General features: G+C 37.0%; 1 protein-coding gene across 1 annotated transcript in view; it reads left to right on the plus strand.

Moving 5' to 3' along the window:
- DYRK1A (dual specificity tyrosine phosphorylation regulated kinase 1A) overlaps positions 1-27,393 on the plus strand; it is an 89,520-nt gene that overhangs the window by 12,483 nt on the left and 49,644 nt on the right. The window contains exon 2 of the mRNA XM_068418110.1: positions 16,662-16,741. Coding sequence (XP_068274211.1) covers positions 16,732-16,741 — 10 coding nt within the window. The 5' untranslated portion in view covers positions 16,662-16,731. The remainder of the gene's footprint in view (positions 1-16,661; positions 16,742-27,393) is intronic.

Consider the following 27,393-nt stretch of genomic DNA (forward strand, 5'->3'; position numbering starts at 1 on the left):
TTGAATAAAAATATCTCTGAGCAAAAAAGGGAGCGTAGGCCTTGGCTACTAGAGCCATGTGGGGATCCATCTTCCCTCAGATAGATTCAGTGCAGCACCACTGAACTCCACAGTGGTCTCTTAAGCTCTGAAGCTATTAAGTCTCCTTTATGTTCAGTTCAAGTAAAGTCTCAAATTAGCAGTGTGGAGTTCTGGCTTATTTCCAAAGGTGGTGCTTTCTTGTTTTTTTTTTAAAAAAAAAGTGTTGGGAAGAGGGAGATTCCAGTTTTGAAGCCATTAAATGTGGCTTTGCGTTTTCTAACTTACGTTGAAAAGGAAGATGTCAGTGTAGTGTATGGTGTTATGAATTGGGAGAGTTCTCTGTTGTGACCATCTTGATAACTACATTGTCATGTTCAGTGTTTCCTTTCTGCCTTGCACTGGAAGCTGGTCGTATGAAGGGCTATAGAGATGAGTCTGTTAGGCTGCGATCAGTCTGTTTGGTGCACCTGGTATGAGCTCTCAGTCTGTCTTTTCTTACCCCTTTTGCTATGCCCCTGCGGTTTCATACATTGCTCTGCTGTTTCAGAAGGGTCTAGAAAAATTGTATTCTTCCTAAGGATACCTCTGCTGGCATCATCCACAGAATGTGTCAGATCACGCTCATGACCTTCTTGTTGAGCTCTCTCACAAAATGGGAAAAAGAGTAGGTCTATATCAAAAGTTACCTTTTCACAACAATCTTTCTTAAAAAGCTCAACACACCATTACATGAAATACACCTGTTCAGCAACATTAGTAGAGAATTAAAGAAAAAATCTGTTGAAAAAGTGGCTTTGTTTTGGAGTCTTTCCATCTGGTGAGCCAGTCTTGGTAGTCTGCAAGGACTTCAGTGGGACACTAAAGATTTTCTTGCCTTTTTATTTCCTGGGTACCTCAGACGTGGTGATCTTGAGTACTGTTTGGAGGTCTGTAAGGTCAGGATTTAAAAGCCTTTTTTTTTTTTTTTTTTTAATTTGTCCTTATTTTCTTCCTGCAACCTGCCTTATTAAAATAATGTTAGGAATTTTTATCAGGAAAAAAAAAGCTACAGGAAACCAAATTCCTCTGGTCAGAACCCTAGCAACTTCTGATGCTGGCAGAGATACTATTAAATAATCAGAAAGTTGTATAATCTTAGCAAGTCCTAGAATTACTTAAATGGATGATAATTTTGTCAAAGTTTTAGTGCAGTGTCTGCTTCTTGAACAAATGACAAATAACTCGGAGCGTTAGATTGTTCAGTTTATATCCAGTATTCGGCTGCTGGAATTGGTGAAGTTCATCTAAACTGTGCCAAAGGTTCAACTTTTTCTATATGGCCTCTTAAAAGTCTAGCTAGACAAAATTAATCTGAAAGGCCTCTGTTAGAATTTTCCTGGGCTTTTATCTTGATGAGAGATGTCTTTTAGACTTTTGTTTTGTGACTGTCATCAGAGAATATTCAAAAATGAATTCCATACATCTCCATAGTGACTGTACTCAAAAATGGATTCAAAACAACATTATCCCAAGTTGACAGACTAAGCTTGAGCTACACATTCAGGACCATAATATAACACAGTTATTTAAAAAAAAAAAAAATGTCCCAAGTTCTTTAAAACCTTTAGTACATCAAAAAAATGACATATTTATTCAAATAATTTGTCATTGTCTGTCAGTAAGCAAACCTGAAGAAAGTTGGTTTTCTTTTGGGTCAATTAGTGCTACAGCAGTGAGGAATGGGAAAGGGAGGAATGTGTACAGAACAGGCCCCCCCACCCCTTTTTTTTTTGTAGCAGCAAATGATTAGATTGGCTTAGCAATCATGTGCTACTTCATCCTTAGCCTTAACCTTAACCTTCTTTTTCTGTTGTCCGAGTGAAAGCAGTGTCTCTCACATTTGTTGTGGGCTGAAGGGGGGGGTGTGTAGGTAGGTAGGTATGTATGTGGTCGGTTACCGAGGGTAAGCTGACAAAAGGTAACTTCTTGTAAACAGGATTGTGAATTTGAACTCCTAGCTGTCAAATTCGGATTGAGTTACTTTATGGCAGGGTATCTGTAACCTCTTCTTGGATTCATAAAACCTTTTCTACACCAGAAAATCCTTGTCTTCTGTATTGGTAAGCAGGAAATGACACCGTTTTAATGGTGATTGGCAGTGTATTCCACTTGATGAATGAGCGTCATGGTTTCTTGGTCTCTGAAGGCTTTTAAATGGTTAGATCTTTTTGTGGAGTATTCCATACGTTGATGAACGCTTGGTGAGGAATTACTGGATGAAATTCTAAAAAAGTTGTGTAGAAGATCATATTAGATTATGATGAGTACATTCTGGGCTTAATGGTGTGTTTTTTTTTGTCCAGGTTTGGTGTTTGTTTTTTTTTTTTTGGTTTGGTTGTTTTTTTTTTGTTGTTTGTTTTTTACTTATAGCAGAAAAGGCAATGATTTTATCTGGCAGAACAAGTGTTCTAGAATCTCCAATAAGCTACCTGTAACTATATTTTGTAAAGGTATAGAGCTTCCATGAATGTCTGATGAAATCTCTATTCAATGTGATAATGAATATACCCCGGTAAAGCTTTTGTTGGTTGATGTGTACCCACTGTCTATACTAGCTCTTCTCCCTGTGTATGCGTGCATCCACATGCATATATGACTTGAATAGGGTGTTTGAATTATTCTTAATGGATTATAATACCATTTAAAAGTCAGCAAAGTTTTGCAGCCTACTACCTCAGCAGTACTATCTTGGTATATCTTGGGATATAGCAAGATTTACTTTAACAGTATGCTTAATGGCAGGGATGGAGGCTAATAAGATAATAAAACAAGACCTCAGAGTTCTAAATCTGAAAAAGAAAGTATTTTGACTTCATCATTAGATCATATGAAAATTTACTGAAGTTCGTTAATTTATCTCCTTCTTCAATGAGAATTTTCTAGGTCAGTGGTTCCTTAACCGGGGAATAAGGCCATGGTAAATGAGCTACAGATGGAACTCAAAACCATGTTGAATTATGTTAAGTTAAAAAATATTGTGTTAGGATGATTCATGTTTTGTTAAAAATTTTTGGAGCTGTCCGTGATTTCTCTTCTGAGAAATATGAGGGCTGCAGTTCTGGAGTGAACGATGTGAGGAAAATGTGGAGTCTTTATTTATTCATGTATTTATTTACTACGTTGAAGGAACAAAGAAGGGGAAAGCGCACTTGTGCGTTTTTTGTTGATCTACTTTGGAGACTTTATCATAGTTTTGGAGTGTCTTGTGATGTTATGTGCATTGGAGATTACCTCATGAGCATGATACAAGAGTTACAGTAGTTTCCTCCTTCAAAGATGGTTTACGAGACAGAGAGGAATTAAGCTAGGGCTGCAGATGGACTTGTAGCCCTCATCATTGCAGCCCTTGCCTCTTTGGTGCCTGGGTGTTGCAGGGGAATATGACATGGCTGTTTGACAGCAGCCTGAATTGGGTCACAGGAGACTGTCTCTGTCCACTTTCTTCCTTGGTTAAGCATACTTGCAAGTTCTCTTCGTTGGCATTTTTGCTTTACTTTTCCAGGTTGGGCCAGTTTAAGAACCTAAGCACAAAAACCTAATGATGTAAGTAAAGGTAAAAACTTTACTGCCAGTTTAGCTACCTAAACTGTTTCATCATGAGGTGGAAGAGTGCCAGGAAGATGAGCCTCGTCTGTGACTTGCTCTTTTCTTGTAAGTAGTGGCCGTAAGTTTGGTTGGATTGTGAAGGCATACGCTTGGTGGGAAGTTATGTTACGTGGCATAAACTGAGCTAGCATCTTTTTTTTTTGGGCACAAAAAGGCCTGTTAGCCTTTCTTTTTCTTCTGGCTTTAAGTTTTTCTTACCATTTGCTGAGCCAGTCCAGTTTACTAAACTGGCAGGAAATAAACCTGATGAATCTGTGAACAGTTTTTGATTGGGTTGATTTGTTTTACCGTATATTCAGTGTGAACACTGAAGGTTTCCAAGAGAGGGGATACAACTGTGCATGTAAGAGTTAGGAAGGATGAAGAGGGACTCCTGCCCTTCGTGGCAGTTTAGTATGTTCCTCAGATGGAGAGAATCCGAACTCACATTGTTCAATTCCAGTGAGATCACGTGGCTTTTCAGATGTTCTTGGCAACTGTCCTTGAGTCACATGTAATCTGTACTATTGTACAAAAAAGAACCAAAGAATCATGGGACAGAGGGATAGAAAAGGAAACATGACTCTCCAGTCCAGTGATTAGTGTGCTTACCTTAAGGGAAGAGGAAGAAGAAACTTTCTGGCATTTAATGAGTGATTACGCATTTTACAGGAAATGGCTCCTGGATAATGTTTTATATTCTCAGTGGAAAGATATGATATGAATTATGGACATATAGTACAACCAAGAAGTTAGGAATGATACGCAAATAAAGTGGAGAGAGTGTGGGAGAGTATAGATTGAACATAGAATACTTTGTATCGGTGGGATTATATTCTACTCACTCTTCAGTTATTTGTTAAGGGGCTTTAACACTAATTTTTTGTAGTGAAATTAAGGTAATTTTCTGAAGGACTTAATCTGATAAATTGTGTGTCTGCATTTGTTAATTCACATGTTGAAAAACAAATACTTTGTGATATTTTTTGACATGTATTTGAGTATGTAGTAAGTGCGGTTCATAAGAAATAGATGATATTGTGCTTATGCTAGAGGTGTCTTGAATTTTGAAAGCAGCACATTTCCTTAACTCCTCTAAACTGGGATCTCCTAAGATAATAGAAATAATATTTCCTATGTGATTGCTGCAGTAATCCAAAACAGAATTATTTTTACTTTAGAATTCAGGTTTCTCTCCTACTGTTACATGGGTCAACCTGAGCCTGAATTAGTACCTAAAGCATATTGTGGAAGCCTCTATATATACTTAGGCTGGGACATTGAGAGCTGAATGGTAAGGACGCTGGATTTTGCTGTGGTGAAAAGTTTTTTTTTGTTCCCTTTGCTTTCCAACATCAGAGAAAGTTTGTAGTCGGCATGCCTGATTAAATTTATTTCTTCAGATTTATTTATGTAGACTATTATGACAGCCACAAACTATATATAGAAAAGCTTGTAAACATATCACTTGTGTTCTTGAAGTAGAGGTGGGGTCTATTACCATCGATATCAAACCAGACGTTAGCTGTGGTCTTCAAGGTGCTCTGTGGCAGTTTGGCAAGAACTATTTGACATACTTTAGCTAGGTTGCTCTTTACGCCTCTTGCACTGTATTCTTAGCCTGTACAGTAAACCTTATTATAGATAACTAAAGTTTGTGAGCTCTCTACTTTTGTCTTTCTGTGGACAAATGTGGTCTGTTTAGATAGTGAGCTTTTTGGGCGACAGTCACTGTTTTATTGTATGACACAATGGCTAATGCAATGAGGTTCTCCCTCCATGAGCAGAATGCCCTGTTTATTACCCCAGCACAGTCCTAGAGCATGGCTGCTTCACTTCCAGTGTCAGTAAGTATGTGGACTCCTGGCCCTGACCTAGGAACTGTAGGTTTCAAAGGTCCAGAACATCAAAGACTGCACAAAAATGCAAATAAAGTTCTCTGTGATTGAGTAGTATTATGCAGAATATAAATGTGTTAGCTGTCTGCATGCGCTAAAAAGAACAATTAGGTTCTTATTTACTGTGTAGATTTTTAGGCTGAAAGTCAGACTTGGGCTCTGGAGCTGTGCAGAGTCAGCAGAAAACTGATCAAAAAAGGTGAATATTTTACGTCATGCTAAATTGCAGAACTGACTCAGCGAGACTGGGGCAGGTGCCAGACATGGTGCAAGAGATGGGCCTGCACTGAGTGGTTAAGGGCAAAGAGGAGTGTGGGTGGGAACACAGCAGCCAAATCTAAATCATCTTTGGCTTTTGGGAAACTGCAGCCTGAGAGTTCTTATTTTAATGAAATAACTCAATTTATTCACCATCAATTTTGAATGCATCTGGTTGTCATGGAGCCTGAACTTGACCACTGTCAATTTTCAAAGCTATTGAACTTCATATGAACTGCTATTTGAAAGCGTGTTGAACAAGATTTTTAAACATGGTGTTTCTGTACTGACATGTCTGGCAAAAGCTGAAGTTTGGTTTTTGGTTTCCAAGTTAAAAAGAGCTGGAAGAGCAGGTGTGGTATACATAGTTTTTGAAATAAGGGGTTCCTCCTCCTTTTCTTTAAACAACTTTTAACTTCTGTTTCCCATCTGTGAGCTTAGGCTCCCAGTTACTTTGTCGGTATCCTAAAATCCTAGAAGTAATCCTAAAATTCCCTTCAAGCACCTTTTAACATTGATAGATCTAATTAAAAGGCAAATCTGAGTTCTGTATGCAAACTTGAGTTGTGGTTATGTCCCCATTTACTACACTTTCATGGCTATTCCATACTCCATTTTAGTATTATGCTTGGGAGATGTAGAAAAAGAGAAATAATGCTCTGGGATTTTGAGTTGTGCAAATAGAGAAGAAGGATATCCTTCCACTTTGAAGAGTGTATTTAGAGTTACTTTTAGGAATAGCCATTTGTGAGCCAAAACTGCTTTGGTTGCTGCTGTCAACCTGCTAAATCAGTCTCTTCCCCTCACGTTTCTGGAGAGTCAGTGTGTACCCTATTTCTGAAGTACTAAGTTTGACTGTTTTCATATAAATGTGAAGCCTGTGAACTTGTCCTTCATAAAAATCGGATAAGACAGACTGTGTCTTGTCCATTTCCCCGAGAGAAGAAAAAAAAGGAGAAAGATTAGAGCTGAGGCCATCCTCCATGGCAGGCTGCTTAAATGATTGCACTCTATATCTAGTAATTTTAATATTTTTTCCTAGTGTCTGGTGAGTTTACTCAGAATGATGTTGTGGCTGAAGTCTTGTTGGAAGGACTTATGATTTGGCTAGCTTGTTGATTAATTTTTAAGGGCTAGAGATTTTTGTTTTAGAGAAGGTTTACATTGAGTTCTGCAGGTTTTCTAAGATGATAAAAGTATGTATTTGTAACAGAAGAAATTTCTTCCTTTTTCTGCTCCTATTAGATGCAGTGGCTCAGAAACATCTCTGAACAAGTGTCCCCAGAAAACCCATCTGACTGGGTGAAGTCTGATAGATGCATTAAGGAAAATTCTGATGTTTGAGAACTAAATGTTTTCATTTTGTTTCTTTGGATACAAGGTTTAAGTGGACAAGCTTCAGTTTTTCAGCTGAAACTGAACCTTGGGCAGTTAAATCTAATTTATCATGTTAAAGTCAAAAGGGTATGGGCAGTACTTCTCCATTATCACTTTTCATGTTAGAAGTATACCTGATTTGGCAGAAGGTATGGGGATTTATGAGGTGAAGTCTGGTTTAAGACCCAGATTTAACCACAAACCTAGCTATATGTATGCCTATCCAGTCTTAAGTCTCCTGAATAATGAAAGGCAAAGGTAGATTGTGGCATTGCAGTTGTCAATGGGAGCTGTCATGTGGGAATCAATTAAAAAGCAGTTAGTCCATGGTGTGTTTGAAAAGGTTGAAAAGTATTTAAAGAGGCCCACAGACCAATGTGTGGCTGAAACAAGCCTCTCACCCAAAGTCTTATCAATAAACACTCTCTTTTTACAGAGCTGGCCAGCAGTTTACAGTTACGTGTTTGGCTGTTCTGTTTTGTTTTGGTTTTGGTTTATTTGGAAGAGTATAGATGCTCACATCTCCATGTATTAAAATATTTTGGAAGCCTTCAAGATTAAAGGTACTACTGTATCAGGGCAATGAATATCTAGGTTGTTATAAATGTACTTGAAATATGTAACTTCAGATCATCTTTGAAAGTAACATTGGAACTATGTGCTGCCAAAGTTGAAATGGAGAAGTAGTCTTATTTCATTTAGACATATGATAGCAGCTCTACAGATAATTTCCCAGGAATCTGTATAAGTGTATGAAGTATTTTTGTAATGGAGTTTGTCGTGGTCCGAGTAAGGTTTTATATTATCTCTGTTTTTGATCAATTCTGTTACAGTAATGTTTGCTGAAACATGATGGTTACCTATAAGTTTATGATTTCTGGTTCCTGTTACATGTACGTTGCAGCATGACATGGAATTTGTCATGCTTAGGGCAGAATTAAAAGGGGAAAAGAAAAAAGCAAACAGTTAAGGAAACAATAATGATGTCAAGACCCAGTGACATCTGAATTTGATAAGGATGGGTCACTTAGAAAGCTGAACTTTCTTGAATGTGTCATAATATTTTGTTTAAAACCCTGGTAGCTGTGAAAATACTATACCATTCAGATGCTCATTTTATTGTCTTCCATTTCTTGGAACTCCTCTTTTTATTTTTAATAATAGCTGTTCTGGGAAACTTTTGGACAGAAACTGTTGTCTTCTCCTGTTGAAAAATAAGATTTTATGTTTTCATCAATATAAAGGCATTGCAGGTAAAATAGTCTGTATTTGCAGGGAAGAACAACTGCCCTTACCTCCTATGTATATGTAGTGTGCATGTGTGTGTGTGTGTATACCGATGTGTAATGTGGGTCTGAGCTCTTGCAGTTTTTGAGAGGTAAAACCATTTCAGTACACATTGCTCGTCTGGAGAGCACTACAAGTGCTGTCCCGACTCTAGGATTAAAACGTTGAAGTAGCTGCATCTGAGTGCCCTCTCTTGCCAGGTCTCTGAGAAGTAGAGAGTCCGTTTTGTAAATAAAGGGTACAATAAAGAGTGGAAGTAGTAGTTAGAGACCGCTAAATTGGAAGAATAGTAAGCTGTAGTTAATATCACGATTGCAGTGAAGACCTGTAAATTGAGTGACGTTTGGCCACTTTCTGTGGAAATTTTAGGTGTCCCTTTAATTCTTTGTTTGCTTTATGGCTGAAAAAAATGAGAGAGAAGTAAGAAGGTTATGCTCTCTTGAGACCTTTTCGGTCTAAAGTTCTAAACTGGCGAATGCAAATATATAGTGGCATATATTTTGCTTTGCATTTTTAAAAAGTTCTTTTCCCAACCACAAGGAACAGAAACAGCTTTTGTAAATGAAATGATCAATCTTTTTGAGGACATCTATAGAAAAATCTCAGCTCTGAAAAGCATTTCACAACTGTGAGAGCAAATTACTCTGGATAAACTAGTTTACAGGCCTCATGGATATTCTGCTTTGAAATATGACTTTATTTGCATGCTACTGTTTAGTTCATGTTTAACATATTAACTAAAATGGCTCTATTTCTTAAAAAAAATTAAAATTAAATAGTTGTTTATCAGATGTCACCTTTTATGGAAGTCACAGGTAGGGTGTGTGTGTTCACATGAAAAAGAATTAGATTTTTACATACATCTGATTTTGTAAGATGACATAGAGATAATTAAAAAATACCTGGATTTTATAAATACCCTTCCCTTTCCTGGAATTCTGTTGCCTTTATGCTTATGTAAATTTGAGGTGGAATTATTTTCAAGGATCATGTAAATGGGACTCCTTAGGAGTCGCATTTATACGCAGTGAGGCCATTAAACAGTACAGAACGAGGTGCTTGGTTATAAGAGTTCAGTGTCATCCAAGAGTTGTGAATGTTTTACATGATATCACAGGAGATAGGCAACTCATGCTGTAGCATCTCTTTGCTTCTTTTGGATGAGGGAGGGGAATGTAAATACAGTGGTGTGACTTTGCTGTTTCAAAACAGTTAAAATGTAACCACATCTGTTTTGCTTGACACTATTAAGTGGGTGGAAAAAATAACCACTCCCCCCTCTAATTTGTGGTTCCTTATATGGTCAGTATACTGAAAAATATTTTAAGTTTGTGCTTCTAAAATGAATATTTTTAGTCACTGAGTAAGAAAAGAAGCATATACTAATTATCTAAAAAATCTGAAGTATTTGAACTTTTATATTAGCATAAGTGCAGGTTTTTCTTTTCCTCTTCCCCCCGCCCCTCAATTGTGTCAGTTTAATAATTCTTCATAAAACCATAGGCTTTATTCTGGGGTTCACATGAACAAATATTTAAAAAACAAATCTCAAGTTGTCTGGCTGTATGGGTCAGGTGTGTTTTACACTGTTCAGTACCTTCATATACAAGCAAAGCAGTGCATTTTTTAGAAGTCATGCATTTCTTTTCATAAAAAGGATAGGTTTAAAAATTATTATAAATCTGGTATTTCAGAGATTCAGACTGCAGTCTGAAGTCTTACTGAATAAATACTCGTATGACACCATTGTGGTTCCTTCTATGATAAAATTAGGTGCACTTTGATGTTTAGTATTTTGACACCAATACTGGCCTAAGAAGCCCCTTTTTGTCCCAGCTGTTTGTTTCTGCTACCAGGCTGCTGTGCATCTGTAGCGGATCAGATTAGAGAACTGATATGGGATAAAAAATAGCGGTCTTTTTTTCCTCCTCCTCCCCATTTTTCCACCTGGGTCCGTTCCCCTGTGCAGTGTGCTGAGTGACCCCGTAATAGTAGCACTGTCTCTGTGGTTGAAAGGTTACAGGCTACTTAAGCAGTACTGCTGCTGCAAAGAAATTCTTGCTTAACTGCAACTGTGGTTCTGCCTTAGCCAGGTTTGAATTTGGGTGAGAAACTTTGTGATTTCAGTAAAGCTGCTTGTACATGCTTTTACACTTAAAGGATGGGTACTTGGATCGCATGTTGCAAATCTAGCGTAAGAGTGAAACTAGTCATTCACAGTGTATTCTTTTTAGAGGAACTAGTGCTTTTTGGAAGACTGAAAATAATTTTCCAGTATACAAGAAAAATGATGATATATGTTTTGTTTCAGATTCAGTTGTTTCATAAGCATCTCACAAATACTGATCTAGAAACTAGCATAGTCTTATAGTTTAGCAGTGCACATTTAGAACTCATTGGGAGTACAAAGTATAATACAGGCTCTTAGGATGAATGGTGTATTGGTGAAGTCTACTATAAACTCCATTTTGATAGTTGTCTTTTCACACTAACTTGAAAACCAGTCATGTACAAAAATGCCCTCTTCCCAAAATTTTAACATTCCCTTTCTTAAGCATGGGGTAAACTAACCTAAGAAGGTGACTGTGCTCGTAGTTCTGTTGAATACGGAAACTAAACTGAAATACATTATTTTTTCTTATTCAATTATGAATTTTAAAACCTAAAGATAGTCTTAATGTAGTTGCTGACTATTTCAGTGAAAACATTCAGCTAATAGGTTTTCCATAATACCAAAGCACTTACACCTGGAGACAGGGATCTGTGACTTCTTTGGGAACGTGCTAAATGTGATGCTGATCACGAATTACTCGTATTTTGCTTAGTACTCAGTATATTGGCTATCAGGTATAGAAACATGCAGGTGTCCATAGAAGTGGAGGGATATATTGGGTTTTCATGCTGAAGCCATATCTGCTTTTGATTTTATGTATGTGATTTTGTGGGTGAACCTGAGATGTTGTACTGAGTTCTGCTTTGTACATTGGATATAAAAGTAGTCTGATTTCTTTTTTTCCTTGTTATTCTCGTGAATTATTTCTTATATATAACATCATATCTGTTGGTCCTAAGTAGAACAGAAGCAGTAAGTATGCGTGTGTGTGTTTGGTTTTCAGATGTATGTTATTTTGTACATCTAAACACACAGGATTTTACCTAGTAACAAAAGACACTGTATGTGCTAGGTGCTGTTAAGAACAGTCATTTTAAAGTTCCTTAGTTATGTCTCTCTGGGAACTAGTCCTGGAAGTTGACAATCGCTAGTACCTCATGAGATTGATTTATTTATTTAAAATTCCAGTAGTATTGGTTGTACTTCATACTTCCTTATGCAGTATTTTAACTAATACACCAAATCTGGTCGATTTGGTAAATCTTTTGCCCTGTATGCCTTATGTCAAGCAACATCGTTAGTTGTCCCTGTGTAGTTTCAAGAGTAGGCTGTTGGGATGCATAATGACAACAGCTTAAGAAATTGCTATTGTATACATTTATATATGTCTAGATCCATTATATTCCAGTATGTTAATAATCTCAATTTGATGGTGTATACATCTGGATCATTTTCCTAGTAAATAAATAAATATTTTCCCTTCTAAGTAAATATTTATGTTTTATGTTGCTAGCAACAGGCCTGCTTGCGTTTACTGAAGGTCAGTGACCTGAATTATGTTCATCTCTGACAACAGTGTGTATAGTCATGAGATATGCGGAGATTTCTCTGGTACTTCATGAGTATGACTTTAGAAATTACAAAATAACCTTTCAATAGCGGAAAAACTTCCAGAACTTTGTTATGATTAGTTTGCAAAATCTTTCAAATTTTCACTAAGGGTGCCATATTGAATCTTATAATACAGTGATACTGAAAAAGGAAAATAAATCCGTATACAAAGTGTTTTAATTATTAGAATGTAAAAGGTAAAACCCTCCCCAGCAGACTTTTTTTTTAATTCAAGCTCTTGTGTGTGCGACTGTTGATATTCTGAAAACTCTTATTTAAATTTGTCATGGAAAGAATTCTTCATATATGCTTAAAATTAAAGCAAAATTGTAGTGAAGATGTGGCCTTTCTTTGAAGGTGTTTATGGTGGTTGCCTTTAACAATTTGCAAACTTGCATTGGATAGAATTAGATAGAGTCTTTTTAACTCTAGATGCTTTAAATTAATATCTATTATATAAACTAAATATGCAATGTATTATATGACTTATATACATTCTTAAGTTTATGAAATAATAGGTTTTAAAAAAAATTAGTCTTACTGCTCTGCTGCATTTAGATTCATCTGAACTGGCTTTCTACTGTGCTCATATGTAATAAAATTGTCCCCATTTGCAAAAGCTCATGATCTGATTGATATTCAGGCAAACACAAAAAAGAGCAATGGGGGAGGATGATGAAACTTCTTCAGAGAGATGTTAGTAATGGTTTTTTCACTTCAACTTTTAGGTTTTTAGAAGTATGATTACTCTGAAACCAACTTTGATTTACAGTAAACCTATTGACATAAGTTGGGTATTGAGTGTCTTGAAGGAAGGAGTGGATGCTCTTAAGGAATACAGTGGAATAAAACATTAGTCCTCAAAGAGGCTAACAGGCAAACTAGGCTTATGAAGGAAAAGTCAGAGACACATGAAAGCTTTATGTTTTTCACAGTCACCATCTTTATAATATGGTGGAATATAACCAGGGTTAAAATGTGCTCAGCATCTTTGGCTTATTTAACTAAACATTTTGTAGTAAAGCTGAACACTACACTTTAAATTATTCATGAATGTGGAGTGGATAGGTAATCCCATTATCTGTATTTTGAGGAGATCAGAGGAGCATTGTGTGGGTAGGAAAGATGAAGAGTAGAAAGCAACAGTAATTAAAATAGGAAATAAAAGCATGAAGTAAAGTTTTAGCATGGTAGCTTCGTACACAGTTGATTTCTAAGAACTGTTCTTTTTGTTTAAATGAAAGACTTCAGTTTTATTCTTTTGTTTGCAGTGCCACTTCCAATAATTTGCTTTTCAACACTTTTCTTGTCGTCTCTTCCTCCCTCTACTCCTTTATTTCCAATTCACTTCTGTTCTATGCCAGTAAGTAGATCAAACTGGGTGCTTGAAGCCCAGTAAATGTTATTACTAAGGGGATTCTTCTAGTAATGATCTTACAGACTGTGATGAGAGAGATTTGTTCTTGCCTTCTCTTATCAATTTATTATCTAAACCAGGAAGCCCTTGTACAGGCTGTGTAAAAGGCCTTTTGGTTTTAAGAACTTGGCAATGCAGAGGCACAACAGAAGACACTCAGTTATTGAGTTTAATGTGTTGCCCCTGCAGCTATTATATGTGATTTCGTTGTATCTATTTAAAAAAAAAGTTTAAAATGTTACCCTTTTATGTTGTGTGTCTGTGATACTGTTACCATCACAGCAACTCATTGTCTTTGTTCTCTGCTAATTTTTAAAATTACTTTTTCCGTTGTGAATCCCTTCTTGGAATACTGTGCTATAATAGACACTTGCCTTACCACTCTGGGTCTTAATTCCACGCTAGCTGTCCAGTTCTTCAGAATGTGGCAATTGTTGAAGAGTTGTAAGGAGACTAAAGAAATTCATTCGTTTGTGGTGGATATGTTTTACTGGTTAGCTCTGAAGTGGGTGCATGTATCGATTCCCAGTTAATAAACTGCTAATGACTTTATAGTTACATCAGCAACTCTTCCTTACTGCTGGTAGATCTAACCTCATCTTCTAAGTTCTAAAATAAATCAGGTCTCTGTGTGTTACCTTTCCAGTTTGTTTTTTTCCTTCCTTATACCTTTCTGAATTCTTTGCAAGATAAACACTTCTTCAGAGTTAGTATTATAAGTGATCTTAAAATATTCGAGATTAATTTCCAATCAGCAAAAAGCATAGCTTCCCATATGTATGAAGTTGCTTTACTGCTTTTACAAAATCAACTGTGTGATTTCAAGTTTTGTAGCTATAACTTGATAGTCTCTGTTCATTGGATAGTATGTTCTTATCAACTGATTTCCTTTTCTTATGGTTAGAATGGAGTTGGCAGTCTCTCGCCCACGACCGTGCTGTATGTTGCTAGCATTGCAGTCAGTTTGATACAACATTAGGCTGTTGCAAAGCACCGGAGATGTGCTAATGTGCTGCTTTTGGAGCTTACCATTCCCATTGTAGAACTGGCAGAAGACAATGTATGAATGCTCTACAATCTGTTTTGGCTGAAAATCAGCTAGCTTTGCTCAAACTATGTTTGTTGATAGTTTGAACTAAGCTGGCTTAGTATTGAAACTGCCTTTGTACTGATGCAAATGAGAGATGATCATTGCTGTATTTGAGCTGCAAGGTGGTAAAGACGAAAGAGTGATGCCTTCAGTCCTTGCAACTACTGCTGGAAAAGACTTTCTATAATCTTAGTGTCCATAGATACTTTTTTTTTTTTTCTTTTTTATTATTTGTAGTATCTTGGCCAGAGAGAGCTTCCAAAAATGTGACTAGAGCTCTGCAGCTTTAAGATACCCATGTAGGCTGGACATATCTGGTGCTCCAGGTCTTCTATTGTTATTACAAATCCAGGGACTATTTAGTGTAAAGAAGAGAAGAGTTTGCTCTTCCTTCCTTTTTTCTTGTTCTTGAACACAAGTGACTGCCTCTGCTAAGTTTAGTGGGACTAAGCTCAGTGCAAGACACTGTGTCTGTCTGTGTGATAGGCACTAGAATACGTACCAGACTCAATCTTTTATCCAAATTGAAGTGATTTAGGCATGAGAGCACCTAGTTTGTAGGATGTTGTGTATCCTTAGGCAGTATTCATCAGCCTTGCCAAGTTCATGGCTACTGTGGATGTGGCAGTGATATTCTAGGCTGCTGTGGAACTTCAGTAATGAAAAACTAAGGCTGTTGATTTGTGATGTGGGATGGCCAGTTTTTGTTTGCCCCCTCCATCTTTTGGAGGTGTGACAGCAAGAATTCACCTGCTTGTAAAATAACAATAGAACTACTGCAACATATTCTCCTACATGTATCACAGAAGTAATTCTTCCTTGTCTTCGCACCACCCCCTTTTGTGTGTGTGATGTGTGTGCGTGCCTTATCTCCATGGCACAACGAAGAAGCCAGTGCGGTGGCAGAAAAGGTACCTGGCCTTAAGGTATATGCAGTGCTTAAACATCATTGTTGATGAAGAAATGGAGTGAACGGCAACGTTTTCTGCTCAGATTGCAGTATCTCAGTGCATTTTAGGCTAGACACACTTTCTTGGGAGTTACATATATCAGGAGGTGTTTAAATAATAATAATCTAGACTCTACAATTTGAACTGTTAGGTAATTTGCAGAGGTTCTCTAAAATTCTCAGTAATTTGTAAGTGGTTTTGATAGTTTCTTAGGTTGTAGAGTACCAATGATATTTTGTTGGAGAACAAGTGAAAACCAAATACTTGAAAAATACTTTGACCAGGGTTGTTGGGTGTTGTGTTTTGAGTGTGGTGGTTGTTTTTGGGGTTTTTTTTTTTTGGCATAATCCCACCATTCTTTTTAACTTTTGTTAGAGATTTCTTCCTAGAAACTCATGTCTTTATATCTCTTTGTCTTGTAGAAAGTTATAATTTTAATTTTCTGAGCATATTTTAATTTGGTGTAAGGTGAACTTAATTCAATTTCATGGGAGATATGAGGAAAAAATGGACTTGTACATTTATGAATTTATGTGCATTTACAGTTCTATAGCTTGTTGATTTGATAAAATCCCACAGAAGTTCAGTCATGTTTTATAAATATTGTCCTGAGCTTCTGTAAAAATCCACATGTTTAAGGGCTTTGCAAAGATGGGTAACTATCAATAATTTCACTTTGGCAGGTCTGGGAAGAGCTTTTTTTGGATGACCGTGATTTTCAGAACTGTTCGATGATCAGTTGAAATTTAAGTTAATCCCTGAAATTTCGACACTTAGATATTTTTTTTCTAACAGTAGATGTCAGTGGAAGATAGTCATTGTAACGTCTGTCTCTACTTTTACTGTTGGAAACCTTTATTTTCTGTTGGAACTTCCTTGGTTTAGCTCTGTGGTTATACCTGAGAGCTAGGGTTGAACTAAGCACTATGTGGATCTAGTAGAATGGAGGTTGACATTTTTTTGGTAGCTTACTAATTTGTATTTACATTTACTTCTTTTTTTCTTCATTTTTCAGTGGTGTTTGCTGCTGGACTCCCCCTGTCCCCCACACCCCCGCAGGATGATATGAGACTTGAAAGAAGACGATGCATACAGGTGATCTTATTTTCAAGGGCTTTTAGAAGGGAAAATCTTTGATGTTCTTTATCTACTTTTTGTTTCTGTTCTGTGTACCCCCAAAATTATGTTGTTCCAACCTTAGTAGAATATTTAAGAACCTGTGGAATTTTGAAATCTTTCTTTGCCCTTTGAAACTCTTTTGCAACTGCCCAGGAAGAAAATGGTTTCCCTGAATGGAAATATTGTTTCCAAACTTTTATGCAGACAAAGGGTTTGCTTTTAAAGATGCTAACTAAATGCACTGCTTTTAGTCTTGTCTTGTTTGTTATTACCCCCTTTTAATGCCCCCCACTTGCCAACAAATGTGTGTCACCTGTTTAGTGACACACTATTTCAATCATTCATTAAGTTTCTTTTAAAGAAATGTTATGGATCCATCTGAAAAAGAGCATAACAAATTAATAGCTAAGAGTTCATTGTGCCTTATCACATGCTTATGTCCAGTTACTGTAAGATTTCTCAAGAACTGAGGATAGGATCTTTGAACATCTTTGAAAGTCACTAGCCATTCTTAAAATTGATGTTTTAGGAAGTTCTTCCATTTTTTGCTAATCAAAATACTGTAAGTGCCAAGTGTATTTGCAGATTAAATAGCTTATTTTTAGTGATACTGTTTTGCTGGAAATATGGTTAATATTTTGACATGAAAAATCATGATCAGCAGAAGTAGAATAAAATTTAGGTTGTACAGGAGGATTGACATAGTTCTTTATGCCCAAATGCCCTTATTTAGGCAATGAATAGTTCCGTGACCTATGTTTTGAGGCCTATAACAGTGAAGTACACATAAGACACACCTTTCGTTTGCTTCTTCAGCTTTAAAACCCATGAATCCTTGGGGCTGGGTAAAAAGCTGGATAGATTTATGTACGCATGCAGATCATCTCCTGATTGACAGTTTTCAGTTGCATCAGCTGTTCATGCATAAACAGCTTTAGAGGGTATATTTACACAGAGTATGTTGGATTAAGGCCAAGATGCTGTAAGTGGATATTTCATTCTGTGAAAACTAAACATTCGTTCGTTTCAGTTGAATGTTTGTAAGTTGTGTGTTGATAGCTCAAATAAAACTGGGTCTAAAGAATTCTAAAATTATGTGGGACAAAGAGGAGGAGAAAGGAAAAAACATTCTGAAGGGATATTTCATTTATTTCAAATATATAAATCTAGAGGAATAGCATTTAAAGTCTCAAAATTGAATCTTTCAATGTGCCATCAAATTTGTGGAGCTCTGTCTAGAAGGCAGTCGTTGCAGTTGATAACATTGTAGGTCATTTGCTTGTTGTGGTATAGGTTAAAATATAGCCCAATTTAAATATTGAGAACATGGTTTGAAAGCTTTAAAAGTATTCATCCTACAACTGAAAGGAGAGATATTATGAAATAGTACCTTATATATCTCACAGTGTTTGAGAGAATTAAGTTTCATATTGTAATACATTAATCTGATTTTAAACTTAGGCACTTTCAGTTTTGGTCAGGATTTCTGATGATGGTGAGCTTGTAGAATTACAAGCTTAAAGAATAGAAATGTATACAACATTTTGAATTTTAAGTGGCAATTCTATCTTCTAAAGCCCAATTTCTTTATTTAGAAGTCCCATGATAAATACAGAGTGAAAGACAGTGGTACCTTGACAAAGACTTTCAGGCTTCTGACATGTCATATAAGTTGGAAGTTAGACAAGTAAGATTTATTTGCAGTTTTGTGCTTATTAGGATAGCCAATATTAGCATGCTGAGGTTCTGAGAATAAACACTATTTGCATGCCTTAAAATGAAAAAATGTACTGTAATTATTTTGTAATGCAGTAACAGCAAGAGTCATATGATGACTCTGCTGATATCTTTCTCAAGTTCAAAGTAACTGGTGAGAGCTCAGGCCAGAAACTGAAAGGTTTTGTGGTTATTGAGGATGGTTCTTTTGCATTTTCAACAAGGCTTGGCTTCTGAGGGTGACTGATCTGGGTGACTGATCAGAGATGCCTGGTAGTGTCTAAGCTACCTTTGGCTAAATGATGAAAGCTTCTGTGAAGTTCTTTGTTATAATGGGCATCACTTCATTTGACTGGAAAATGACCTACTCTAAAACCCTAAAATTAACCACAGCATAACTGAAGGAAACTGAAGGAAACTGAAGGAAACAATCCACTTTCTCTGTCTTGGAATAGTTGAATTTTAGATTACTGCTTAAGCTGAAAACACAGAAATGTATTGAGGTCCACTGCTTTAAAAAAAAAGTGAAAATATGAATACATGAATACATGTCAGTAGTAAAAAACCAAACCAAAGCAAAAAAACCCACTGTTATTCTGTAGTGAGAAAAAACTGTGTCCAATATTGCTGCTCTGTATTTTGAAGTTCATCTGCATTATGTTATACCAGACCTGCTGATATGCCTTTGAACTAGTTTGTTGAGAGCTACTTTTAAGTTTTACCAGGGAATTCCACAAACTTACTGAGGTATCACCTTTCTGTCACTTACCTGTATCTTCTTGTGGAAGTGATGACTGTACTGCCTATGGTTCCACTTAAGTAATTGCATACCTGGAATGTCTTTTGTGAAATGTATGTTGTTGGCATAAAACCAGAACTGGGGCGTAAAGGAGCAAACGTTTGGCCCATGTGCTAATTCCATACTGAAGCACGGTGTGGGCTGACTCTGGTTTTGTTTCTGGTTGGTGACTTTCATTCCAATTAGACTGATTCTGTCCATCAGTAACTTGTTCACATATTTGACTCTGTCGTTACAGGCAGTTTTTGTTGGATATTCAGGTCTTGGCTGGGCAGATAAACAGAAGTTTAACATAAACAGAAGATACCAATAAAATATTGTAAGAGATGGAGTTGCTCATTAGTAGTGGAAGTTCTAAATACAGATAGCTAATGAGCACTTCGCATGAATAAGAATGCTTTTAGGGTTAACCAGTGTTTTTACATAGATAACTCCCTTTGCAGGAGTTGTTCGTGCTTTCTTTCTAGCTGTTGTTTTTTTGTCAGCTGTTGTGAGAAAGCAACCAGGAACATGTTGAACACAGTTGCTTACTGAAGGGCAACAGTTATCATATTGAAAGTGGAAGTTCTGCTTTTCAGAGATGGAGTCATTGACCTCAATGAATGATAACCTTGAAGTCAAGAGACTAGATTAATGCTCTACTTTCTGTATTTGAGATCAGAAATGTGAAAACCTGGACAGCTAAAGTTAGATTCATGCATCCATATTTAAAAAGAAGTTGCCTATTTAAAAGCAAAGGGATTTTTTTTTTCCACTCCTCCAGAATTGCTTGGTACCCGTGATATTGAAGATTTAAGGCCTCAGTCCTCATCTAAGAGGAAATAAATGACAAAAATCCTGTTCCAGGGTTTTGGCATGGAAGAATGGAATGAAGAAAGCTACTTTCCTTATTCAGGAACAGACTGAAGCATCTAAACCAGAAAATCTTGAGGCCTCTGTTTTTATTTAATTTGCTTCCTCTTAAGAGAGAGCAACTCTCTTCCTCTTAAGAGAGAGAGGTGTGAGTTCCTGTAGAAAGCCCTGTTAGTAGTTGTCTAGGTTTGTTACATGTCTGGAAGTTTCATTAGTGTTGTGCAGTGAAAGTAATTGAAATATTCTTTTTTAGATTGTTCATAAGAGTGCTCAGTGGGGCTCACAGGGGCATTGGGTGGCAGTAGTCAACAGCAGCTTGTTTCTTCAGGAGGGCAGGGAGAGGAGGGGGATGCAGAGCTCCAGCCGCTGCAGCCAGCCTCCCTCTCCTGTGTTGGCAGAGTTGAGATGTTGTCAGCTTAGGGGACCATCGAGATAGGAGATTCAGAGGAGCTTTGCGCTTTCCAAAAGCATTATGTTGCTGTGTAATGCTTGAAATAAATGTATCTTAAAGATACACACCTATAGTCTTAATATTTTGGAAAATAATTTCTATTCATTTTGTTTCCAGATTTATGTAGTCCTCTTTTAAAAAAACTTTTTTTGAGGTAACTTTCAACAAAGCATTAAGTGATGAGGACATTTCTTTTTAATGAACAGTAGAGCTCCAGAAGCTATGTTGCGACGCCGAAATTTATTTGTTACCCATTTCTAAGAGCGAAGACTCACTTAGAGTAGAGAATAATTTGATTTTGAAGAAAAAATTAAAATTCAGATTAAAAATTACAATCTTAACTATTACAAAAAATATTATACATTTACAGAACTATTGGTCAGTCCATTGAGAACACCCAAGGTCTACAATGAACATAACACTAAAAATATAAAGTCTTTCTTATAGCCCTTAAAGTCATCAAATGAGCAGCTGTAATGAAGAAGCCCCTGTGGTGTCAGGGTGTTCAGTCTGTGAATGAAAAGTAAAGGTTCTCTTGGGTAACAAAGTAACAGGATGGCTAAACTGCATTTAGAGCTGCTAATATAGTCTCGGCATTGTGCTATATCATGTTGACTTACTGGCTCAGGTGTTTGCTAGTGTGAGCATTCTTGTCTTATGCATCATATTGTATAGCAGATAGCTTTTTTTTGTCCTGTTCCATGTGCTTTTAGTAGCAAACTGCGTTCACAGAGTGATACTGTTTGCCTGGCTTGGGAGGTTTTTGAGTGAAGCTAGGAGTGGGGATGGGCTTTGAAGTGAATCATAGCCCTGTGCTTCTTGGGGGAAGGCCATTGGTTTGCGTCTAGAGGAAGCTTCTTCCCTTGAACTCTGCAACGGGCAACACTAGTTCAGGAGCTTGCCCTTTACAGCTTTCTGAGAATCACATCTGAAGTCTTGTATTCCTGAAGTACATCCTAGGGTGCAAATCTTTCATTGCACACAGCAATAGCTTTATTTGGATCTGCTATCTGTAGAGACGGAATGCCCTAATTTCATCAGTTTTGACTAGACCTAGCACTAAACAAGCTTAATAGTGGCTTAACTTAAACATGCACCACTTCAGTTCCTTAGTATATCCTATGTAGAATCCGTAAGCAGGGGAATAAATGTTTGTAGGAGGCATCCTATTATATAAATCATGCAGTCAGGTGTAAATGATCTCTCCCTCCATCCTTGAACAGTTATATTCTTTTGGGGTTAGGTTTTAAGATACAGAGAGAGGCCATAGGATGTCTCTCTTAACAGCCAGTCCTGAGTACATGATAGTTCTCGGTAGGAATTCTATTGATACTACTTCTTCAGGTAGGTGGGGTGCAAGAACTATGCAAATATTGTTCATAAATCTTGCTGAAATTGGACAGTATGATTTCTTAAAAACTGGTATTTCTCTGTGTCTAGTGAGCCTACTCTTTCCTGTTCAGTTCAATTCATCCCTTGATATGTGGTTTTTAATATGTTTGTATTAAATGCTATTCCAGACACTGGCGACCACATATTCTGTTAGCTTGATGCCTAACTGCTATGCCAAGACGGTATATTACCAGCTTGTCAAAGCAATATACGATACACTAAGACTTGATGACGGAGTTTTTTGACTAGTTATCCTGGCAACAGTGGGCAATACGCAGCACAACGTATATTCTGATCAACCAAAGTGATAGTCTGAAGCCTTGTTTCTGATGCCCAGCACTTCATTGATACTTATATCTAACTCCTGTTGACATTTTGTTAAGTACCTAAAAATCCTGGAAGATCTAGATTTTAGTATGTTGCAGATAGAGAGAGATGTTGAACATATTTGCTATAAGGGTGGAACAGGTGGCAGTAGTTTTGCTCCAGACGTAGAGAGAGATTTGTTCTTGATTTCTTCCTCCCCCATGGAAATCTATTGGTGCCTGTGTTTTCCTAACAAATTGGTTATTGAGGATCCTTTAAAAAACTGAGGATACAAGCATAGTATTAAGTTCTACTTGTACTGGTTAATTCTGGTTCTTCTAACTGGTTCCTTTTTTGCGTACTCCTGACTTCTGTTTCATTGTCTTATTGAATCCACTTTCTGTGTGAACAGAGAATCCAACCTAAAGTTTGGTACAGCACCCAACACTGTTGCCTTGTCTCACAGTGTCTTTACTGACATCACAGACAATTTTCGTATTCATGCATCTTGCCTATTTGAGGTCAGTATCTTGGAGTGAACTTACCACTTGTTTGCGCTACCTCTGAAATGTAGTGTAGAAGGATCGATAGATGTGCTCTGCCAGGAAATGAAGTAGAAGGATCATGTTCGCAAAGGTGGGTGAAGTTGTTTTCATTCTTACTGGGCTCGTGGACACAAGCAATGTTTTACCTGGTTGTGCAGGCAGTAAGGCATTTGAATAGAGAACCAGCATTGTAATACTGTGATTATAGTCCACGGTTCCTCACCATTCCAGAAGAATAAATAAGCGTTTCTGGCAATACATGAAGATCGCTGTACAGACAGCAGTGATTGTAGAAGCCCAAGTGGGATGAATACAACCATATTTTGATGGATTCTTTTTTAAATGCTAGCTTATCTGTAGTAGGACTTTCATCCATCTTCACGCTCCTCCAAGGTCACTGAATATGCCTAGATGGCTTGAACTGAGGCTGCCAGTTTTTATATATTAGTAAAAATATGTATGATTTCACCTGTCATATTAGTATGAGTTGTGACCTGCTAATAATGTCTCTCAGAAGTAGATCAGATCCATCTCTTGTGAGTTGGGTTGAATATAAAACCTGGTAAGTGATATTTTCATGTAGGTATGGAATATTGGTTTACATGTATTATACCAGCTTATTAAAAATATATAAAAAAAAGTACCTTCCAGTAATACAGAGGCTTTGTGCTAGCTTGGAATGAAAGGGTGAGTTTGACCTTTGAAATATTTCGTTTACTAAAAATCTATCAAAATATCTGTGAAAGGCAATGGATGTCCATCATACTTTCATTTACAACTTTGTTTTAGGTAGTGTTCTGTATTTTTATGTTAAGATGATGCTTTAAGTGGGCTACGTGTTAACTCCTTAAAGATAGTAAAAAAGCAGTAATCTATTAGTTTATTTACTCTTGTTTTTTAGTATTAAGTTATACATTTCTAAAACTTTCTGCTGTAAAATTAAGTAATCATTTTACAGTGCTGAGTAATTCTTGGAGACTTACATGAGTAAAATGATGTATCCATAGCATATAGTTTAAGTGTATTTCTGGTGCTTAGTCACAGAAGGTAGTGTACAAAAGCTAGTGTTTCTTTTAAGCTAAATGTTCAGGTCACTGGAGTTTTCTCCAAAATTCAGTTTTTCAAAATTGGCATGTTGAGGTGGTGAAGGAAAACTTTGATTCTAGCATTAAGATGATTCTGATAAATAAATAACTGAAAAAATACAAAGTAGTCTTGTGTACTTCAATTTAGACTGGGTTGTGAAGATCTTTGCATGTATATGTTTTGTACTTGGTGATCCTCAATATCAGCTAATTGTTCCTGTCCTTTGCTCTCACTGTGCAGTTGTCTGATTAGAGCACTAGCTTCTTTTAAACCAAGCACCTTGCGAAGAAACAGATTCACTGGGCCAAGATCTTCAAGCAAGCAGTGCAGTTCTTAGACAATAGCTTTTGACATGTCTTCCTTCCTCTTTCTTTGCACCCCAGTATTTTCCAAAAAATGTGTTCACAATTGAACCTTTTCTGTTTTGCCATTTCCACTATTTGGAAGGAGATTTTCTCAAGATAGGTAGAAGACACTGTTTGTAAAGTACGCCAAAAGAGAGCTGCAAGAGCAGATGTAGTCAGAAGAGATATAAGAATAAAATTTCACAGACAAAAAGGCCCAGTTCTCTGTTAGTAAATTGAATGTTCCCAGCCACTGAAGCCGATCACATGGAACGGCACACATCTGTGCTAGTTAACTGTCCTAGCCTGTGAAACTGGGTGGCTGCCTGAAAGCTGCCTATTGGGAAGGATTCCTGGAACATGCTGACTGCCACACATTCCCAGGAGTTACTGGGGAAGAGTGCTAGTTGGAACGGATGCTATGAATGCTCTAACATTTTACGAACACAGCGGATCATAGTTCTGTGTTTAGGAACCTTCCTCTGCCCAGCTGAATCTGTTGGTATAGATGTACACAGCTGCTAGTTCGGTGTTTACTGAACTATTAAGTGTGCTGTTGTCTACTAGTCCTTAAAGGAGGACTGATAGAATTCTTTTTCCTTTCCCTTTGGTCTTACTGTTGTTTTGGAAGAAGATTGCTTTTTTGTTTCCTGGTCAAAACAAAAACACTGTTGTTTTACCTTTTGTTATGTATACATTATGTATAAAAATATATATGTGTGTATATAACTTCTTTTACCTGACCTGGAGCTGCAGGAATATTCCTTTGCTTCCTTCTCACTTACAAAGCCCGAGAGAATTTTGTGTTGCTTTCCTGTAGGATTTCTTCGAAAGTTCTCTTTTCTTCCATCTTCTGGCAAATTGTATCTGTAAAGTGGTCCTTGTCCTCTAGCTTAGGCTGAGTTTATGGACTTTATGGGTCTTCATGACTTCTGAAGAAAAGATATTTTCCTCAGAAAAAGAGGCTGTTTCACACCCAAATCAATTGGTCAATTTTCAAGTGAGGATTCTGCAACTTCGATTTAGAATGCTCTATTCATTTGTATCTTTGTATTCCTACAAAGATACTGGTAGCGAAAGGCCCCAGGCAAGAACTGTTTGAATCTTGAGAAGGGCAGAAAGTAGTTGTTGTGTTTTTTTGTTTATTTGGTGTTTTCTTCTATGTCTGGAGGCATGTGGAGCTCCAGGGGAAGGCAAGAAGTGAAACTTCATTTTTTTTTTTTCTTGGGAGAAATCCAGACTCTATAGGCTGCCATCCAAATGCAAAAATTCTGACACTCTCTGTTCAGAAAAAGTGTCACCAAAACGTAGCTCACTGAATACTCCACTTTTTCAATAGAAGGCAGTTTCCTTAAATAGAATTTGGGAACTAACTTCGTCTAGAGCAATGATTTGGGTTAAAAACACTGCCAGATCTATAGTGACGTCTTGTTACTTGATGTCTTTCACTCTGGCTACAGGTGTTCAACTCAGATGCATGTAAACACTAAATGTATATTAAGACAGCTCAGGAATAATTTGTGTCCTGTAACTTTGTCATCTATAACCTATATAATATGAATGAAAAAATCTACTTCATCGTTTTTTTTGAGGAGGGGAAGGGGTTGGTAGAGACACGAAAGGAATTCTTGCTTTGCACAAATACACTTGCTCATGATTTACAGCTTGGTTATAGATTAAGAGTATTTTAATGCAGTATTTTATTGTTTTACTTTGTATCACACTTTTTTCAAAGATCTGAGTTTATTAGCAGTACCTCTTTGCCATCAAAAATCCACATTATCCTCGATAACAGATTAGCAGTATAGCTTCATTTTTGCAAGAAGCTGCAGTAAACCATTAGGAAGATGGTTAATCTCCCTCTTATCTAAGCCTTTTGATCAATTTAAAGAAAAGTGAATTGGTGTCTTATGAGCAAGTCTATGCAGCAGGCTACTTAAACAGAGTGATTTGGTCTCCTTTCAGGATTAGCTTCACGGTTATTTATCTAATGAATCAGCTGAATTTCATCAAAGACGGGGTAATTAGACAGGTACTGCACCTTTTGGCTTAATGGGACCTCTGACAGAGGTCTGTCTTTCCTTATTCAAAGACAGGAATTATCTACAAGAGCTGATCAGTTAAGAAATGCCTTAGTTATTGGAAGCATCTGTATAAGATGCTTCATGGAGAAGCATCAATATGCTCATTTTTGAAGAGTTGGCGAGTCTCTTTCTCCAGCTCATTCTGGGGTCCTCAGTACAGTTACAGAGGAAAGTACAAGCATGTTATGTGTAAGTATGAATCTGTATGCCTAACATGCATCTGGCCTTCAGTGATTGAATCCTGTCTGTCTAGTTTCTCATATGAGTAGACAGAATGACTAGTATCTAATCTACTTGATTACAGACAGGGTTGTATGCATGGTTCCACTGACACATTGATCTTTCTTGAAGTTATATTCCTTGATTCTCAACCTTATTCTTTGAGACTCTATGATCATTCCTTCAGAATTCAGAAATAAAGTAGTAGGCATGTGTGTGCATGCATGCGTACACACACACATACACACACACGTTTCTTCCAGGCAAATTGCCCCTTCTGCTGATGAACATGGAGAAGATAGTTTGGATGAATTGTTCCCAGTGGATGAGCTGAACTCAGATATCCGCCATTTTGGATACACGTAAACTGAAGAAGGATGGAAAGTCTTCTAGTGTTTCTCATAAAACTTTTCCTTATTTGTTTGAACAGAGTAGAGCAGAGTGGAGTATGAAGCAGCACCATTAAGAAATATTAGCTTCTTTTATCAGAGTTGTCAAAAACTAGCTGAATTTTGCTGGAGAAACTCAAGCTAACATATAAAATGAGAGAAGGTGGGAAGGCGTCTGTGTTTTCCCCAGTTTTGGAATTGAGTCTAGTTTTAAGAGTAGCTCTGCAAACTTTGTAGATTATATACATAGATAGCTATTAAAAATATTTGATAGTAGTAAATAGATTAACTCTTGGCAGCAAATTCAGTCACACCAAAGGCAAGTAGAAACAGATTGGGACATACATGCATAAATTTGTATTCTTATTTAAGAGCTTTTCAAAAGCTTTGTGTGCACAGTTATGCGTCTGTGATAACCAAATTATGAAGCTCCATGTTATCTCAG

The sequence above is a fragment of the Nyctibius grandis genome, chromosome 2 (genome assembly GCF_013368605.1).
Source record: "Nyctibius grandis isolate bNycGra1 chromosome 2, bNycGra1.pri, whole genome shotgun sequence".
Taxonomy (NCBI): domain Eukaryota; kingdom Metazoa; phylum Chordata; class Aves; order Nyctibiiformes; family Nyctibiidae; genus Nyctibius; species Nyctibius grandis.